The 20986-nt window shown below is 42.1% G+C and overlaps 1 protein-coding gene across 2 annotated transcripts; it reads left to right on the forward strand.

Annotated features, from left to right (window-relative positions):
• Positions 1 to 19720, forward strand: LOC143293379 (hydroxyacylglutathione hydrolase, mitochondrial-like). Of its 2 annotated transcripts, none has more exons than XM_076604189.1 (9): positions 1 to 443; positions 3970 to 4142; positions 5533 to 5597; positions 7217 to 7334; positions 9264 to 9369; positions 10169 to 10272; positions 12331 to 12432; positions 16904 to 16983; positions 18509 to 19720. In XM_076604189.1, the coding sequence occupies exons 2-9, from the start codon at positions 4038 to 4040 to the stop codon at positions 18600 to 18602; spliced, it is 774 nt and encodes a 257-aa protein (XP_076460304.1). In that variant the 5' UTR covers positions 1 to 443; positions 3970 to 4037; the 3' UTR covers positions 18603 to 19720. The 2 variants fall into 2 exon arrangements, with proteins under 2 accessions (XP_076460304.1, XP_076460303.1); XM_076604188.1 differs by having other exon boundaries at positions 24 to 107.
• The last annotated feature ends 1266 nt before the right edge of the window (positions 19721 to 20986 follow it).

Genomic DNA, 20986 nt, shown 5'->3' on the forward strand with positions numbered 1-20986 from the left:
AAGTTGCATATTGCTGCAGAACAAATTCTGTCTGCTTCGAACTTCTGCAATCCATACTTCGTTGATGTGGAACTTGCAAGGAGCCGCTTCCCGCATTGCTGTCATCGGTGCAATTTTAAAATCAGATACAGGCCCACGTACTCTATTTCGAGACGTGCCTTCCAAACGATGGCTTAAAATGCTGGATATATCAATGTTACATTTTTAGTGTAGATGGATCAAAAGGTAAAATTGCTGATTCATTGAGGTCACGTTTTGGGTTGAGAAATCGGCGTTATCCATGACGGACTGAGTTCGCAAGTTGAGTTAAGTTCTGTTACTCAAGGAGGTGGCAGTGCGACAAGTCCATATACGCGCAACACCATATCTGCCAAGCAGACGCCTGACCAGCAGCGTAACCCTGGTAACCAAGTAACTACAGACCAGATAGTCTTACATCTGTGGTATGTAAAACTTGCGAAGGTATTATCAGAGATAGGCTGAATAAGCATTTAATTGAGACTAATCTTTTAGCAAATTACCAGTTTGGATTTACATCTGTCATCGGTGCAATTTTAAAATCGGGTACAAGACCACGTACTCTATTTTCGAGACGCGCCTTCCAAACTATGGCTTAAAATGCAAGATACATCAAATTTACATTTTTAGTGTAGATGGATCCAAAGGTAAAATCGCTGATTCATTCAAGTCATGTATAGGGTTGAGAAATCGGCGTTATCCAGATACTTTACATCCAGATTTTTACATATATCCTCTGATAAAGTTTCGTTGCAGTAACCATAAGCTGCAGATCGAAATAGGAAGAAGAGAAGGCGAAAACAGAGAAAACATAATTTGCAAGGAATGTAATATGGGTACTGTTGGGGATGAATTTCATTTTGTTTTAGAATGCCCCCAAAATACTGTAATTCGACATAAATTGATACCACATGAATATAAATCACATATGTCAATGTTAGGTTTAGCTATGCAATTTATTCAGTGCTGGGGAAAAAAGACAATCTTAGTAAATTCATAAAACTTGGAAGGTTGTGTAACTTTTGTTACATCTAAAACATACTTCAACATATGTTTAAGTTTGATTTGTTTTGTTGCAAATCATCATTAGAGTGTGTGTGTGCGTGCGTGCGCTTTTGCGAGTTTTGGAGACATTGTTGGACTGAAGATGTGATCCATTGAGTATGTGTTGTTATTATATCCTCCACAAACCAAAAGGGGCAAAAAGATTCCATTTCTTTGAATCTTTGGAAGGTCTTGTGTTACACCATTATTAGATACTATTCAAGACTGGATGATTATGATAAACAACAATATGCCTATAGACAATTTATACCTTGACATTTAAAAGGCCTTTGATAAGGTTCCACATAAACGACTGATACACAAAATGGAGGGCTATGGTATAAGGGGTAGTTTACTTGGTTGGATAGAAGACTTTTTACATAACAGAAACCAGTATGTAAGCATTTCAGATGAGAGGTCAGACACATCAAATGTAACCATGCAGTGGAGTTGCTCAGGGACGTGTTATGAGGCCAACATTATTCATTTAGTGATTTACTTTATTAATGAGATGACAGATGTGTTGGAATGTTTTGTAAAAATATTTGCTGATGACACAAAGGCTCACTGTGGAATGAATAACTTAGAAAAACAAATTCTGCTCCAAGAAAGTATAGATAAACTACTCAAATGGACAGAGACATGGAAAATTAAGTTTAACAATGAAAAATGTAAAGTACTTCACATTGGTAAAGATTACCCAAAATATATTTATCATATGAACTCTGATGATATAGAATAAACTGAGTTAGAAAAGGATTTGGGAATTTTGGTGGATAAAAATTGAACTTTTGAACAGCATATTAATGCTACAGTAAAAAAAAAAAGAAAAAAAGAAAAAAAAAAGAGCAAATAAAATAGCAGGCATGATCACCCATTTTATCCAGTATAAAAATAATGATGTGATGGTGTCATTATTCAAAGCATTAGTAAAGCCTATACTGGAATATGGTAATGTGGTATGGTCCCCTTACCTTAGAAAACATATTGACTTGATTGAAAATGTACATAGAAGATTTACCAAACAAATTATAGGGATAGGTAGTATGTCCTATGAAGAGAGACTAACTAGTTTGAAACTCCCAACCCTGGAATATTGGGTGATAAGGGGTGATATTGAGACATATAAGATTCTACATGGACATCGTGATAAGAGCACTACACGAAACCTTTTCACTCTAAAGGACAGTAATCATGCCAGGGGACACCCACTAAAACTAATGAAGACATTCACCAAATCAAACCTTTTTTCACACTTTTTTACTGACAGGGTTGTTAACTTCTGGAATAATCAGCCTAGTAGCATTCTCACTGCAGGAATACTTAACAGTTTTAAGAATTAATTAGATAAACACTGGAAGGGTTATGGATTCCAAGTTAATTTCTCCATAGGAAGCTAGCCATAACATTAGTAATTGCGCACTCATATAAAGTATGAAAAAAAGATTTTTTTTTAAAGTCCTAATTGATCAGGCAAAAGGCTGATAAAGGTCTAAAAGCTTTGACACTTGATATATGATATGATAACAGGAAGAGTGGAGGAGGTTCCCCATTTAAACCCCCCAAATTTTTAAACTTATGAGAAATGACATGCTGTGTGCAATCGACAATTCTAATCAAGATTTTGACTTAATACATCTTAAAATAGCCCATAACATGAACCCGAACCAACTCTTGTCTCAAGCAGTCTCTTTGTAGTTTGCAGGCCGAGTTTTTTTTAAAATGTTGATAAAGGAAATAAAGATGAGAATAATAACATGATTGATAATATAAATAAATAAATAATGAATTAGATATACAAGACCAGAAACAATAAGAGTAAGATGGCACCACATTAGTTTACGAGTGAACCTGCATCAAAATTGAGTAAAATAACCCTCAAAATAGAATTAAAAACCACAGAAAATGGGTAACAACATCTACAAATGGTAACATCATTTTATCAATGCACGGAACTTCCTGAAAATGAATACCACATATAGTGATATACACAACGTGTCTGGTCAGGCACACTCAAAGGATTCATGGCGATTTACGTATGTTTAAAATTAAATAAAAATACATGCACATGTGCATTCAAGTGTGTACACACATAGACACACACACACACACACACACACACACACACACACACACATACACACTTATGGAAGGTTACAAATAATGTATGTGCATGTGTGCACAAAATACATAATACCTGCGCACACACACACCATTTCTGTTGAAAACTCACTAGAACTGACCATATGGATGTGAAAAAAAAGCAAAAGATATGTTTAGAACCCATTCTGTTAGCCATTGAATGAGCATTCTTCTATGTCCCAAGACTGAAACTTTGCTATTATTATAAGGTGTAAGCGTTTGCATGCATATGAGTGCAAGAGTGCATGCATGCATGTGCCATAGTGTGTTACACAGAACCACAGTTCATTGTCTGATCCAAAATACTAGCATCCAGACCAGTTCTCAAGGTCAAGTGGAGGGAAGAGTAAAAATCCTTGTCCATGCATACGGGAGTAGAAACTAGTTGGGTGCATTACCACAAGGCTACCTCTCCACTATGAAATGAACAGGACCATCTTTCTTGATAGGATGGTAAACTTACCTTTGTCAGTTGTGTTTTGTGACTGTCAACAATAATGTCAGAGACAACTCTTTGGTAAGGTTGGGCAAAGAGAGATGGATACATTTAGCGTACATTAAAGGAAAAAAGCTGAAACAACAGTGTCATTGAATCTAGCCAGTGTCAAGTGATGTGGCCATGAACAAGACATAACTCTGAATTATAGTATTGACTGTTTTTATTTTTTAAGGTAAAAGAGAGCATGTTCATAAAAAACGTGGAAGTTACAAATGCAATAGTTGTAAATCAAACATCTGTTTCACAGTTTTCTGCTGTGTGTTCAGGGGCTCTGTCAAGACTGCTTCAGGTGAACCACTGCCATTCGTCACAGAGTCTGACCAGACACATCGACATGCGTGTGAAGCTTCTCCCTGCGCTGGAAGACAATTACATGTACCTCCTCATTGATGAGGAGACCAAGGAGTGTGCCGCAGTTGATCCTGTAGAGCCTGAGAAGGTATTTCTCCAAGTGGTTAGAGCACTGTACGCGCAGTACTAGAGTCCTGGATTTGAATCTCAGTTGTGTTTGGTTGGTGAGGGGTGGAGATTTTTCCCCTCTCACATGTCAGCATATGTGCAGATACGCTTGTGTCTGAATCCCCTTTGCACATAAATGCTTGCTGAAGATCATGCACGTTTAAGATCCCATGATCCTTGTTGATGCTTGGTAGATTATGGAAACACAAACATACCCAGCTTGCACACCGCCACAAATGAAGTATGGCTGCCAAAATGGTCAGGTAAAAATGGCCATACACATCCCATTTGTCAATATGAGTGAATGTGGCATTTGCAGCCTATGAACAGGCTAAAAACCAAAAAGCTTCATTGCTATCTGAGGAATATAGTTTCATGGTGGTATGATCCAGTTTCCAAGGCACACTTATGCAGAGAAATGTGTGTGTGCCAGTGGATCTCTTCTTCTTCGTTGGTGGGCTGCAACTCCCATGTTCACTCATATGAATACGAGTGGGCTTTTTACGTGTATGACCGTTTTTACCCCGCCATGTAGGCAGCCATACTCCATTTTCAGAGGGTGCGCATACAGGGTATGTTCTTGTTTCCATAACCCACTGAACGCTGACATGGATTACAGGATCTTTAACGTGCGTATTTGATCTTCTGCTTGCGTATACACACGAAGGGGGTTCAGGCACTAGCAGGTCTGCACATATGTTGACCTGGGAGATCGAAAAAATCTCCACCCTTTACCCACCAGGTGTCATTAGTGAGATTCGAACCCAGGACCCTCAGATTCAAAGTCCAACGCTTTAACCACTCGGCTATTGCGCCTGTCTGCCAGTGGATCAACAATAACTGATTCAGTGAAGGGGACATGGGGTGTCACTGGATACAGCTGCATGATATGCTGTGCCGTGTCTGCAGTATTGGTGTGTCCGAATTACTGGGAGATAAAAAGCAGTTCAGAAAGGTGGCCTAATGTCTAATTGTTTGTTCTTCTACTGATAATTGGATTCTTTGTGTTCCATTTACCAGAACAGAATCCTTTGGTCAACATGTTCTTTCTTTTCTTTTTTTCTTTCTGTTTTTGTGAATTTGTTTTTATAAGCATTGGTTTTAAGTGGAGGATTCCAGTGTATATCAATACAAATCTATGGGTTTGAATATTTACATATTTTACAGACTTTCGTTCCAGCATTTTGGTTATTTTTTCTGTTTTATTTCTTTGTTTTACATTGTTTTAGTATTTAGACACACTTCAGTTAAGAGTTCCTTGACCCCAGTTGTAAATTTTTGAGTATCATTAAGATGGTAACTCCTACCCATGTAAGTCAGTGAATACTCAGTGTCGTTACTCTGTGTTTGTCCCCTGATTGCGGTGACAGGTTGTGAAGGCAGTTGAAGAAGAGGGAGTCAAACTGACATCTGTTCTCACCACGCACCATCACTGGTAAGCATCAGGTGTGACAACATCAACAGCAATGAAAACAATACTTATATAGATATGTTCACTCACAGCTATCCATTTAACATACACCTTTAGCTTTGCTTTTCCATTCCCCTGCAAACACACTTTTTTACTCTTTAACACTCAGGTGTGAACAGATTAGGAAGTGTGATTACTCAGGTGTGAACAGATTAGGAAGTGTGATTGTATAATCATGCACATTTAGTTGTGTGTGTGTTCATTTTGTGTGCAGCTATAATTTATACTAAGGTAATATTACTTGGAGAATCCATCAAATGGAATATAACAGAGGGAGGAGGGTTGGGGGGTGGGGGAGGTGGGGGGAAGAAGGAGGGGGCAGAAGACAATCATTGAAGTTTGGAAAAGCCTTACTAAGTTATACACACAGCAAAAGGTGTTTTTTTTCTGATTTGTTAAAAGTTTAACCAGTTAAGAAAAGTCAGGTATAGACTGATCTAATACAACATTATATTGTAAATGGCCACTTCATTGGCAGGTTCATTGTTCTGCCCTCCGGTAACAGAATTTCATTTCTAATAAATCCTTGAACAGAGTATGATATGATATTTTATGGGACTACAACTAGTACAGGGCACTTTGGATTATAAGGCTTACCCTCAAATGTTGTTCCCAAACTCCAATTTTAGTGATACAAAAGGCATAGCATGTTATTAGATACATATCAAAATGATGAAGATCAAAACTGAAAGAGCGGTTGATGGTTGGTCACTGTCACAGCCATGTTTGCTGCTTGTCAATCAGCCTCCACTTTCTTGAATCAGTGTGTGCTTGTTGTTATGGAAACTTGCCAGCATTTGTGAAAGAACATTCCCCTCCAGATATCAACCATGTTGTAAGTGCAGTTTTATTCATCATCACTCATGTCATACTTCGGGTTTGGAGGTTGACTGCATTAAGATTCTGATTCATTACATCATTTTTACAGATTTTAACCATACATTAGGCACACAGAATTATAAATGGCATGAGTGAAATTTGAGGGGAAAAAGAAGTGTCACCTTAGAGTCCATAAAATTCTATATAACAATGCACCTAAGTTGACATGGAGTGGGGGGAGGAGGTGTGGGGGGGAATATCACCTTCCTTATAGTCTGCAGACTTGGCATAAGATAAGATAAGATAAGAATAACTTTATTATCTCCAACTGGAGAAATTTGGTCAGGTGCATTATCACAACATAGACAAGTAAACAACATGGGGACCATAACTGTAAAAGTCAACAACAGCTTTTACGAATATTACGAAGATACAAATGTAAAAAAATATCACATACACCATTTCATACATACATCCACACACTTCAAGTAATAACTAGTATTCTAAATGTAAAAACAGAAAGAATTAAGAAACATTATTTGAATATAATTATAAGCATAGCCTAGTATACTGCACATTGATTATAATAGACAGATAAGATAAGAATAAAGATAAATTGTGGAAAACCGCAACCAGATAATCAGCACGCATCCGCACCCACCCACCCCACACACACGGATTACTTGATTAAACAAGAGTAATAAACATATGTTCTCGAATAAAATCATTTCACATATTCGCTTTTAAAACATTGCATGTTTCAGGGATCATGCTGGTGGGAATGAAAAGCTGGCAGGGCTGGTGGAAAAACTGACCGTGTACGGAGGAGATGAGAGGATTGGAGCACTGACCAACAAAGTCACACATGGTGATGTGCTTCACGTAAGTGATTGCTGGATGGCTGTGGAAGTTTGCAATTGTTTCAGAATTTTAAAAGATACAATGCAATACAGTGAACACAACATAATAACAATACATTTTTATTCATCCTACTGAAAGTTAATTGTACATCCACAGGCATGTCACTCATGCCAAACAATATCTCGGCCCACAGCGGAATCAGACACACACAAGACGTGGTAAAGCTTGGGCCAGAAGATCAAAAAGAAAAACATATCAAGCTAAATGCACACAAGCAAGAAATAACACACTGGTTTGATTTGTGGCCCCCCCTCCTCACACACACACACACACACACACACACACAAAAGTCTGTTGAATACGGTAAATTAATAATGCTGATAGTAATGATAATGATAATTTTAATGATAACAGTAATAGCAGCAGTAATAATGATACAATAATAACGATAATAATAAACATGTGTGTTAAGGAACAGAATTTCAGAATTAGAATTATCCTGATAAATTGTTAAATGGCAGATTCAGATATCAAAAAAAAAATTTTTAAGCATTCCAGCATGCAGTAAAGAGATCTGTTTTATGCTAACAAGGACATTAAAATAAACTGTACCTGGATAAGAAACTCTGTCAAAGATTGATCGTTTTAGATTAAATTCTTATATTGCTAGCATGATAGTTATGATGATGTAGAACAAGCATATAAACATCCACTTTTGTAATCTCCAAAGATCCACAACTACACACTGATTATGACAATGTTTGTGACATAATAAGGATGATGGTTAAGATGATTGTTGGATGGCTGTAGATGTTTCTGATTGTAAACAAATTTAAGAAATACACTACAAATGACAATGTTATGATATAGTGATGGTGATGGTGGTTGTGTGTTGAATGGCTGCACAGATGTTATGATATAGTGAGGGTGATGGTGATGGTGGTTGTGTGTTGAATGGCTGCACAGATGTTATGATATAGTGATGGTGATGGTGATGGTGGTTGTGTGTTGAATGGCTGCATAGATGTTATGATATAGTGAGGGTGATGGTGGTTGTGTGTTGAATGGCTGCATAGATGTTATGATATAGTGAGGGTGATGGTGATGGTGGTTGTGTGTTGAATGGCTGCACAGATGTTATGATATAGTGAGGGTGATGGTGATGGTGGTTGTGTGTTGAATGGCTGCACAGATGTTATGATATAGTGATGGTGATGGTGATGGTGGTTGTGTGTTGAATGGCTGCATAGATGTTATGATATAGTGATGGTGATGGTGGTTGTGTGTTGAATGGCTGCACAGATGTTATGATATAGTGATGGTGATGGTGGTTGTGTGTTGAATGGCTGCATAGATGTTATGATATAGTGAGGGTGATGGTGATGGTGGTTGTGTGTTGAATGGCTGCACAGATGTTATGATATAGTGATGGTGATGGTGATGGTGGTTGTGTGTTGAATGGCTGCATAGATGTTATGATATAGTGAGGGTGATGGTGGTTGTGTGTTGAATGGCTGCACAGATGTTATGATATAGTGATGGTGATGGTGGTTGTGTGTTGAATGGCTGCATAGATGTTATGATATAGTGATGGTGATGGTGATGGTGGTTGTGTGTTGAATGGCTGCACAGATGTTATGATATAGTGATGGTGATGGTGATGGTGGTTGTGTGTTGAATGGCTGCATAGATGTTATGATATAGTGAGGGTGATGGTGGTTGTGTGTTGAATGGCTGCATAGATGTTATGATATAGTGATGGTGATGGTGGTTGTGTGTTGAATGGCTGCACAGATGTTATGATATAGTGATGGTGATGGTGGTTGTGTGTTGAATGGCTGCATAGATGTTATGATATAGTGAGGGTGATGGTGGTTGTGTGTTGAATGGCTGCATAGATGTTATGATATAGTGAGGGTGATGGTGGTTGTGTGATGAATGGCTACACAGATTGGAAAGCTGCAAGTGAAGTGCATGTTCACCCCCTGTCACACCAAGGGGCACATCTGTTACTTCATCACTGGAGGCCCTGGGGAGGACCCGGCGGTCTTCACTGGTCAGTGTTTAGCATCAGTGCTCTTGATAGATGGCGGTTAGTGTGCTGATAGCTGCTTGTGTGTTTGTGAGAACACAGGCATTTATATCCACACTTAGGTTTGAAAATGGCTTAAGTTTTGTATGTGTTGTATATCCATTACTGCCAAAACTGTAAACTGAATCAGTGTCATGTGGTTCAGTGTTGTGCATGTATATCATAAACAGAACTAGATTTGTTTTTTCAGTGTGATGTTTTGGAAACGGCTTAATCATAGTATTTACTGCAGTAGGTAGTAGTAGTAATAGTAGCAGCAGTAGTAGTAATGAATTAACTTTCATATAGTCATTACAGCAGTAGTTAGTAGTAGTAATAGTAGCAGCAGTAGTAGTAGTAAATTAACTTTCATATAGGTATAGTATGTTAACTTTATTCAGAAAGTTGAGATTTTCTCTCAAGATATCTACTTCAGTTATTGGATGGTTGTGAGAAAGGTTTGTGCTTGTTTTCCTCTTCTCTGTGTGCATGCATGTTTCTGTGAGTGCTTAGGGATGTGTGTGTGTGTGTGTGTGTGTGTGTGTGTGTGTGTGTGTGTGCATGTGCGCGCGTGTGTAATTGTGCATATGAGCATCTATATCAATACCAGTGTCTGTACTGTCCTTAGGTTGTGGTTTTATGTGGGTCTGCTTATAATGTTTCTGTTAGAATGCATATGTATGGTGAATGTTCCAGGATGAGTGACAGTCAAGTCATTCATCACCATCTGTGTCACTAATATCCAGGAGTTATGAAGGAAGAAAGTAATGTGTGTCTGTTTTAGGTGACACATTGTTCTTGGGTGGATGTGGCAAGTTCTTTGAAGGAGGTCCTCAAGATATGTATAAAGCACTGGTTGAGATTTTGGGCTCTTTGCCTGGCAATACGGTAGGTTTGAAAGTTGTATTATTCATATTGTGTGTTCCTGTGTATGTTTGCTATTGCTCATGTGTGTGTGTGTGTGTGTGGATGCGCACACTTGTACTTGTTTTTGTGCATGCATGTGAAATGATTAAGGTGTTATTTGCATGCTTCCAATTCACTTTTGACTCAAGAAACAGGAATTTTCTTATTCAGAATGTAGTACAGATGTTTGAATATTTGAAACCTTGCAAACTTTTTAGCACAATTCCTCATTTGGTGAAGGTCATGAAACATCAAAGAAAATAGTTTGTGAAAAGAAAATGCTTTGATAGGATTAGCTTGGAAAACAAACAACTTTTCTCTGTGTTGTGAACTTACTAGATACCTTATTTTCTTCGTTTGATTGCCATGCGACTGCAGAAAAATTGACTGAAGACGGTAATGTGGACATTACTTCTGAACTAACCTGAGTGGTCGGAGACATTGTCAGAGGTGGTGGAGGCGGGGGTGGTGGTGGGGGAAAGTAGGAGGGGGGAGCAGAAATGACGCTTGTTGTGGCTGAAAGAGCTGGACCTGTGTGCCCCCCATGTCGAGATTGATCTGGGCTTCATTTTCGCCCGATTGCCTAAACAAGTGATGTAGTCTTGTGACCTGTTGGAAGTCATGATAATATGCCAAGCAAGAATGTCAAAAGTATTGATAGATAGAAAATGCAAAAAGACTTAGCCACTTGGAAGCACAGGACTGGGATGGAACGTGGCTGCCAGGAGAAGAGGGCGCTCTAGAGGCATGCACAGGGGAGGTAACCTATAAGGGGCAGGTAACTAGCTGTTTTTTCTCCCTTTCTCAGGGGTAGTAGTTTGCACAGGACAGGGAATCAGGCCCCTGCTGGAGTCTGCACCAGTGGGTCACGGCATGTTAGAACAAATGTAATTTTAGGAAGAAATTTTCCTGTTTGACTTATTTTATATTTTCAGTTGAAGCGATACCAGACATGTAATATTGAAGGCTATTTCTTTTTCAGTATAATGCTTGCTCCCATAAAATGTTGACTGGATGAAAAAAACAACAACAGATACTGCTTTGAAAGGGTTGGGTTGTGAATATGAAACCAATGTCTCACCAGTGTGAATATTTGGGGAGGGGGCAAATTTAGATAGTAAAATGATAGACATTTATTCACTAACAGTCACAGATGTTTTTATTGCCTTTGTTTGATTGTTGTTGATTTTTGGGGGGAGGGATGTTGGGGGTGGGAAGGGGGAGTGGAGGAGGAGATTCCTTGAAGTTTTCTTCAAAAAACACATTGCACAAAAATTTAACAACTGTTACTTGAGAAAAAAATGAAATCTCCAGGCACTGCAACTGCAGTTCACATTTTACTTGAAATATATTCTCAGAAGGTGTGGGTGTGGGTGGCAGGGAGGGTGTGAGATTGATGGTGTGAGTGTGGGTGGCAGGGAGGGTGTGGGATTGATGGTGTGAGTGTGGGTGGCAGGGAGGGTGTGGGATTGATGGTGTGAGTGTGGGTGGCACGGAGGGTGTGGGATTGATGGTGTGGGTGGCAGGGAGGGTGTGGGATTGAAGGTGTGAGTGTGGGTGGCAGGGAGGGTGTGGGATTGATGGTGTGGGTGGCAGGGGGGGGGGGTGTGGGATTGATGGTGTGGGTGGCACGGAGGGTGTGGGATTGATGGTGTGGGTGGCAGGGAGGGTGTGGGATTGAAGGTGTGAGTGTGGGTGGCAGGGAGGGTGTGGGATTGAAGGTGTGAGTGTGGGTGGCAGGGAGGGTGTGGGATTGAAGTTGTGAGTGTGGGTGGCAGGGAGGGTGTGGGATTGATGGTGTGAGTGTGGGTGGCAGGGAGGGTGTGGGATTGATGGTGTGAGTGTGGGTGGCAGGGAGGGTGTGGGATTGATGGTGTGGGTGGCAGGGAAGGTGTGGGATTGATGGTGTGGGTGGCAGGGGTGGTGTGGGATTGATGGGGTTGTGTATTGTATGTATGCATGCAGCTGTGTGTGTTTACATAAGTGCATGCAAGAGAATGACTCTTCCTTACTTTGTTTTATATGTATGTTTGTGAGCAGAAAGTATACTGTGGCCATGAGTACACTGTCAAGAACCTGAAGTACGCCCTGCATGTGGAACCAGTATCAGCAGATGTGAAAAACAAGCTTGAATGGGCAGTGGTAGGGGATTTACTTTCTGCTTTCACACACCTCTTCCCACACCAAACATTCCTTGTGACATGAGTGTATATTCACCAGGAAAGGTTGATTGATTTACTTTCTGCTTTCACACATTTCATCCCACACCAAACATTCCTTGTGACATGAGTGTATATTCACCAGGAAAGGTTGATTGATTGGCTTATCCTTCATTCTTTCTTTCTTTCTTTTGCGTTCGACAGCTACGCAGTCAGGGTCGAAGTCCGAGGGATGCCACAAACTCGGACGTCCGGCGAAGATTGGATACCGTCCCCCAGAGCTTGGTGTTGAGGTCAGCACCCCCAGGCCAGGACTGCTGCCACATCTTCTCATACGGGGGGCAGTCTTGGAGAATATGGGATGAGGTCTGGTCAGCCTGGCCGCAATCACATAGGGATGTGGCTGCCACTCCAATCCTCTTCAGGTGTGCTCGGAGGCCGCAGTGTCCTGTGCGAAGGCGGTAGATGGTAGTCTGGTGTCTCCTCTCCAGTGTCCTGATGGGATCCTGGTGTGCCTGGTAGCCTCCGTTCAGGGTGACCCAGCCTCTTCGGAATCTGCTGCGGAGGAGAGTTTTTGCTTCCTCATACGTGGCAGGAACGGTTGGCTGTGTGAGCTGGCTTCCTTCCTTAGCAAGGTGGTCTGCACGCTCGTTGCCTGGGAGGCCTACATGGGCAGGCACCCACTGGAGGGTCGTTGGAGCTGTTAGGGTAAAGGTTGCGAGGGAGGCCTTAAGGGACTGGATCAGTGGACCAAGATCAGGGGAGTCAAGGGCCTGGAGTGTGGACATGGAGTCAGTGAAGATGGAGATGCTGCCAAGGGGCTTTCCACAGGAGGAGAGGAATTCTGCTGCTGTTTTAATGGCCAGGACTTCAGCTCTGAAATTGGAATAGAGCTTTCCTCCAGGGAGTGCAATGCTGCTGTGCTCTCCATCGGGAAATCTGACGTAGACACCACTGCCTCTGTTGTATGTGGTTTCCTCCGCTGATCCGTCCGTGTATACATGGGTCCAGGAGCTGGCTGGGTAGGACTCCTCTATCATGGCCAGAGTCAGGATCTTGAAAGTAGCTGGTTGCTGGTCTTTGGTGGTGATGCCAGGAACTCTGAGGCTGATGGTGGCCTCTATCTCTTGGTTGAGCCTCCAGTCAGGCAAGGCAAGGTCAGTGCAAGACTCCCATTTTGCCGCCAGAACATCGCTGTGCTGTGCTCTGAGTGCTTTGTACTGGTGGTTGAGGCTCTGACGTTTGAGACGGTTCTTGGTGGGCTGCTCCAGTCTGTGGTGTAGGTGATGTGAGGGCAGTCTTCTGAGCTTCTCTCCCTGCATCAGGACTTTCAGGTCGCGTCTTCTCTCCAGGGGCTGAACGTTAGCAGTTTTCTCCATGTCATGGATCGGCGTGGACCTCATGGCTCCAAGTATGAGGCGTAGTCCCATATTTTGGACTTTGTCGAGCCGGCTCTTGTTGGTCTTGGAGGCTGTGTCCCACGAGGTTGAGGCGTACTCCATGGTGGGTCTGACTGCTCTCATGTAGACCCTGGTGAGAAGCCTGCTGTCTGCTCCCCAAGTCGTCCTGGCCAGCTTCTTCAGCAGGGCTAGCTTGCGGATGCCTCTCCTCTCCATCTCCTCAATCTGGGGCCTCCAGGTCAGGCGGGTGTCCAACTTGACTCCAAGGAATGTTGGTGTATCTGTCTGGGGCAAGACCTGTCCCTGGAGCTTCAGCTTGACTTGCTAGTTGGCGGTGGAGAGAGAGAAGAGTGTTGCGTTGGTTTTTGTGGTGTTGAGCTCAAGACCCCAGTCTTCTGTCCATGTAGTGATATTGCTGTCGACTTTCTGAAGCTGGTAGGAGGCCGTGCTGGTGTGTTCAGCGGATGTCCATACTGCCAGGTCGTCTGCGTGCAGACTGTTGGAGACGTGCTTCGTGATGTTGTCTCTGATGTCATTGATATACAACAGAAACAATGTTGGGGAAAGCTCTCCTCCCTGGGGGACACCCTCATGTAGCTTGACCTTTCTACTGTGGAAGCCGTCTAGTTTGACCCTTGCGGTCCTGCCGAAGAGGTAGTGTTGGATCCACATGTACATCTTGCTACGTACGCCGGCTTGGAGAAGTTTCAGGATGAGGCCCTCCTTCCGCACTTCGTCAAATGCTCTCGACAGGTCAAAAAAAACAGCCAGTGTCTTCTTCTTCTCCTGAAAAGAGTTTTCAATGTCCTGGACAAGGAGGGCAAGTTGATCTTCTGTGTTTCGGAATTTTCTGTAGCCAGTCTGGGTAGGTGAAAGGATGTTCTGTGTTTCCAGGCGGAAGGTGAGGCGGCGGTTGACCATCCTTTCCAGCAGCTTGCCAACACAGCTCAGAAGGCTGATTGGTCTGTAGCTGTGGGGGTCCTTCTTGTTCTTTCCCTTCTTTAGGATCAAGATGATCTCTGCCTCTTTCCAGATGGAAGGCACAACTCCTGCTTTCCAGCTGTTATTGAAGATCTGAAGCAGCACTGTTCTGGATGCTGGTCCCAGGTGCTTCAGCATGTCGCCAGTGACACCATCAAGCCCCAGAGCTTTCTTGGGCTTCAGCTTGCGAATGCCTTGTTTCAGCTCCTTATGGTGAATGGTTCGCTCGTACAGCTGTCATCTATGCCATGTGGGCATGTCTTGTCTTGCCAACTCTTGCGTGTTGCTTGCAGTTTTTCCTTTATGAACGCAGCTTTTCGCTCTGTTGGGTGTCTCTACATTTTCGCCAGTGGGGGAGCTCTCCATCGTGTCCCTGGCTTCACTGAGGGTCTTGTGCAGAGTGTCGAGCTCAGGTGTCCAGTAGGGACGGTAGTTCCTGCGTTTGCCTCGTGGAATAGCTGCCTGCGCCGCGTCTAATACTGCCTTATTAAAAATCTTGGCATTTTCGTTGATGTTGTGGTGCGACAGTGTCAGCGCAGAAGTCCTCTTGTCTGCCTCATGCTTGAACGGGTCCCATTTTGCCTTCTTGTAATTCCAGCTTGCTGGGAGCCTGGTGGGATGGGTTTCAAAATGTCTCTGTACTGTAATGATCACTGGCCTGTTGTCGCTGCCTCTAAGCTGGGGCGACACCTCCCTTTGGGTGTTGTCTGTCATGAAGGCCAGGTCAGGAGTGCTTGTGGTCCTCCATGCTCGTGAGTAGCACGTAGGTGGATCTTCTGGACTGTTGATGAGGATCAGCTGGTTACTGATTGCCCAGTTTTCCACATCTTCTCCCTTCTTGTTGAGATCTTGGTAGCCCCAGCTGGGTGAGTGGCTGTTAAAGTCTCCTGTGATGATCCAGCTGTGGGAGTCAACGAGGATAGAGTCAAGCTGTATTTGGTTTGTAGGTGAGTAGACATTGAGGACTGTCACTGACGTGCCTGGCAACACCAACTTGACTCCCAGAAATTCTGTGTCGAGATCAGCTTGACCAGAACTCTGGGTCTCTGCTGCTGGGATGTTGTTTCTTACCAGGGTGATGAGGCCTCCCTTTGGTCTGTTCTCTCGGTCTTGTCTAAACAACTCGTAACCTCTTATGAAAAAGCGGTGAGTGTTCTTGAGGTGAGTCTCTTGGATGCAACATACATCGATTGCATTTTCACACAGAAACCGCTGGAGTTCAACCTTCTTGCGCTGTACTCCTTCCGCATTCCAGTGGACGATACGAAGTGCTGCTTGCCCATGTGCTCCAATCTGTTCTCTCCAAAGAGTCTGGGAAGCATGGTGTCCGTGGTCGGTAGTAGTGGATGGGCCCCTTTGAGGCTGAGGGCCCGGCACCGTCTCCCCCCGGCCATGGTCCAGGAAGACGACACCACATCGGTCTAACGTTGTCTGCGTAGCCATGTGTCATAGAGTGCGTGCACAGCCAGTTTTGACTAGATCACACCCCTTAGAGAGGCCACTGTGGCGCCATCTTCGGTGATCTGTTCTGGTAACGGTTTACATTTGGCCAGGTTTTCTCTTGGGAGTTTTCCTTCTCTTGGAAGGACTGCCTGCTGAGGCTATCAGACTCCATCTGCCCGGGTTTGAAATCAGAGTTGTCCTTCTCCTAGACTATGTGGGTCCATGGCACCTTGTTCCATATCATTTGGTGCAACCCCCAAAGGAAGGGCTCCCCCATCCGCCACCTGGGGGACGCGCCCCTATGCCGTATAGTCCCAGCGCGAGGATCCTTCATTAATGTTCTTGTAAACAGTATTTTGCACATGGAAAAAATTTACCAAACACTTCGTCTTTTTTGTGTGATCATTAGCTTGCATCAGATCTCTTTAATTACTACTCAAAGATCATTTGGAGACAAAAGACAAACACAGTTAATGACTTCTTTCATAATGTAGATCTGAAATGGTTTTCATTTTTATATCATCATTTCCATGCTATTGGATATGACGAATAGACATGATGATGTGGATGTTAAATCATTTTATGAGCGAGTGAAGTTTTTGTGTGAACCCATTCTTGTTCTGTCATCAGAAACAGCGTTCCATTCATAAACCAACAGTACCATCCACCATCCAGGAGGAGAAAAAATACAACCCTTTTATGAGAGTTCGGTAATGTATACATGTGTTTGTGTGAGTGTGTGTTTGAGAGAAGTTGGTGTTTAATTTGTTTTATCTTGTGCATGTGTGTTTGTATAGTGTGTGAGTTGGTTTCTATACATGTGCAGCACATGTTCGTGAACGTGTGCTTGTGTTTGTCAGCAAGTGTCTCAGACCTGTACTGACATGCTGTCTCTCACACACACACTAGTTCACCAGTGATCATGCAGCAAACAACAGTTCCATTTGTTCCCATTTGTATTGCCTGTTGACTGGCAGTGTGACTGGGGTGATACATCTACACTTCAGACCTATGACCAAATATTTGTTGGTTTGTGTCATTACTGCTCACCATGAGGTCTTTGTCAAGTCGGTTTACGTCAAGCAACACATTCCCTGAAGTGCATTTCTGTGTAATTTCTCTGCAGTTTCCTTTCAAGAAGGTGTCAAAGCATGCAGGCTGATCCATGTACACAAAACATCTGCTGTGTTTAAACATTAAAAAACAAGAGAGGCAAGGCCTTCAAGACTCACTTCTGATACACTGAAAAAAAAATCCAAGCTTTTTATGTATTGAGTATAATTTCAGAATGTAATGTTTAACATGAGAAAGATCAGTTTAAAGCAAATTAAGTCCCCTAGCATTAATTACAGAGTAATTTCCCTTTTTTACCAGCTGCACCAAAACGTTTGCAAAATAAATAAAACTTCCATGCTTAGCAAAAGAAGTTCCTGTTTGAACAAAAAATGATAATAATGACTGCTCTTGTTGTTGGGTCAGAATATCAGATCAAAGTGCCAAGTTTAGAGAATACAAAAAATATAAATATAACAGTAAATGCCGTTTTGCATATAATTAGGCTTCATTTTTTTTTTTTTTGTGCCCATCCCAGAGGTGCAATATTGTTTTAAACAAGATGACTGGAAAGAACTGAATTTTTCCTATTTTTATGCCTAATTTGGTGTCAACTGACAAAGTATTTGCAGAGAAAATGTCAATGTTAAAGTTTACCACGGACACACAGACACACACACACACACACACAACCGAACACCGGGTTAAAACATAGACTCACTTTGTTTACACAAGTGAGTCAAAAATGAAGGAGCAGATGCCCACCTTTTACAAAAATCCAACATTGGTCAGGCCTTGGGTCTGCTGATCTTTAGAGAACCGTCATGAAGTCCATTGCTGCATGATCTGATTACTTTCACTTGTGGTCTCTCTCTTTTTTGTTGTTGTTGTTGATAAGATTCCTGGAAGGCTAGTCTGTGGTTTTGGAGAATATTAGTTGGACAGGTGTTTGGTATAATTTCTATACAGGTTGTTTTTATTAAACTAAAATATTGGACAGGCCCGGCGCTTCCTTTCTTAAGGAAGTGTCTGGGTTTGTTCCAATGTATCTTTTATTTACCTGTGTGCTAGCTGATTCGGTAGCGTAAGCATCACTGACTTGAAGTTGTGTACCTTGTGTAATGGAGAGAGTTACCACTCTTTGCTATTTGTTAGTCATGCTTGGCATGAATTGTGTTACAGAGAGATGGCTGTGCGAAAGCATACCGGGGAAGAGGAACCAGTCCAAGTGATGGGGTTTCTGCGAGAAGAGAAAAACAATTTCAATCCAAAGTAACATGTGCACAGAAAAACAGACTTGCATGTGCACACATACAGATACACACAGACATACCTGCAAGGCTGGACACACACACATACATACATGCATGCACACATAGCTGGCAGGCAGGCACTCAAGCATGCACAAATACACACATGCACACAAACGCACGCATATGCACACACACACACACACATACGCAATGAAGTATCACCCAGAACGCTTGCAATCTGAATTGGTTACTGCCTTTCTGTAGGAGTTGAGTTTGTTCCTTAAATCCAAGAGTCTCACCTGACTGCTGAGGTTCATGTGTGTCTCCAGAGAGCTGCAAATAATGTCTTGAAAAGAAAGGAAGGAAACAGGAAGTCAAAATGATTGTGAGTTTGTCAAAGAAGAAAAGCCTTTTCCACGAAATATGATAAAAGAGATCATATCCTTTAGGATACGTGGATGGCATTGCAAATGTTGAATTCAGATGTATGCAGATCTGCCAGTTGCTAATAAGACATAAGAGTAGCCTTTTCATTATTATGAGTGTCCTTTTTGTGAGAGTTGCAGCACTAATAATCAGTAACAGTTACACTGGCTTTCCATAAAAAGAAAGACTGAAAATGTTGCCACTTTTCCCATTTAACGCGAGAGGTTTTCACATGTCATAAAACTTCATTTCAGCAGTGTGACACTTTGAAGTCATGTTGACGCACAGGCCGAAAAGCGTGGTTTGAATTCAGTTATTCAGATATTCTTAGCTGTAAGCTTTGCAGTAACACTGTGTGCATGCTTCTTTCTTTGCTGTTGAGGTCAGTTCTTCGCTGGCTTTGCTTTCACACACGTTTTTTTTTTCTCTTTCTTTCTAACAAGATGGAGTGTTGGAGGAAATTGAGCACCAGAAGGGAATGAGAGCTTGGGGAACATCTTCAGGATGATGAGTGTGTGTTACATCAGAAAGATTTTTGTTTTTGCTCTTTCCAGATGTCTGTCTTTGCTTGCAGATTGATGAGGGAATTGCTTAGTTTTTATTTAAAAAGTTAATGAACTGAATAACATGTCTTCTTTCCTTTGTAATTTTTATTGATGACCTCAATGTTTTTTTAATTTTGTATATGAGAAAAAATAAAATATATCAGATTTGATTCAAATATTTTTGTTGTTTTTAATTTCATTCTTTTGGATAATGTGCCATCTGAAAGAGGATTTCATCTCATGCCGTTTTGTTGTTTGAGTTTGTGTGTGTGTGTGTGTGTGTGTGTGTGTGTGTGTGTGTGTGTGTGTGTGTGTGTGTGTTTCCTTCCTCTTTATTTGATAGCAGCAACTCAGATATTCATTTGTTGTTGTTTTTTTTAAGTGATTTTTTCGTGGATGACCATTTTTATACCGTTTTTTAGGCAGCATGCTACATTTTATGTTTTCATGGGTAAGTACGTGGTGGATTTCTTTGTGTTTCCATTCCTCATAAAATGCTGCCAAGGATCTTGAGTTTTCTTGTGCATATTTAACCTTCTGTGTGCCTATGGACAGGAAATTTAAACAAAACTCCCAAAGATGCATCCATGAAGTGGATGATCAACTATGTGGTACCAGTCTTCCCATTTGAACCCATGGCATACTCAGGTCTGGGTAGGAGCACCTCTGCTGGTGCTTGAAAATTTGCACTCAGTTGTCAGTCCTATTTCTGTAAGTTTCTTTATTTAAGCTCTACTTTCCCCTACCCATACATAGCATTCTGATCACACCATGCTGTTTCATACCGAGGAAGAGCATGCGTAACTACTTTGCTGAGGCAACAAAAGCTTTCAGTCTCACATTCAGCCGGATAAAAAGTGGCCATTGGTGTTCCCCCTCCTCATGAGACCTAAGCACTCCTCTGAGCAGTGTCGGTGGCATTCGTCTCAATGGAGATTGGATTTTACTTCCAAATTTGCCTGCTTTTTAACGGTCTGGCCAACTTAAAATCCTATTGAAAGTTTGACTGTTTGTCCTGTGTCACCTGTCGGCCATTCCAGTTTCACTTGTTCAGCCTCCTGCTTTCTCAAACACGTGCTCCCATGCACACACACACATACACACACAAACACACACACACACATTGGCCTGTGTTGCCAATCCGCCATTCCTATTTCGGCTGTTCAGCATCCCTTTCTCTTAACACTTGCACCCCATGCACTCTCTCTCTCTCTCTCTCTCTCTCTCTCTCTCTCTCCGTACTGGCATGGATGAGTGTTGAAATATAATATGTACATGTCACCAGCAGGAAAAAATAGGTGTGCATATGGATACAATTATGATCCTTCGGATCACCATTTCATATTAGCGGAAACAGGCAAATTGGGAAAACACCATCTGAATCCACTGATCAAATACATCGCTACTTCTTCTTCGTTCGTGGATTGCAACTCCCA

The sequence above is a fragment of the Babylonia areolata genome, chromosome 19 (genome assembly GCF_041734735.1).
Source record: "Babylonia areolata isolate BAREFJ2019XMU chromosome 19, ASM4173473v1, whole genome shotgun sequence".
Taxonomy (NCBI): Eukaryota; Metazoa; Mollusca; class Gastropoda; order Neogastropoda; family Buccinidae; genus Babylonia; species Babylonia areolata.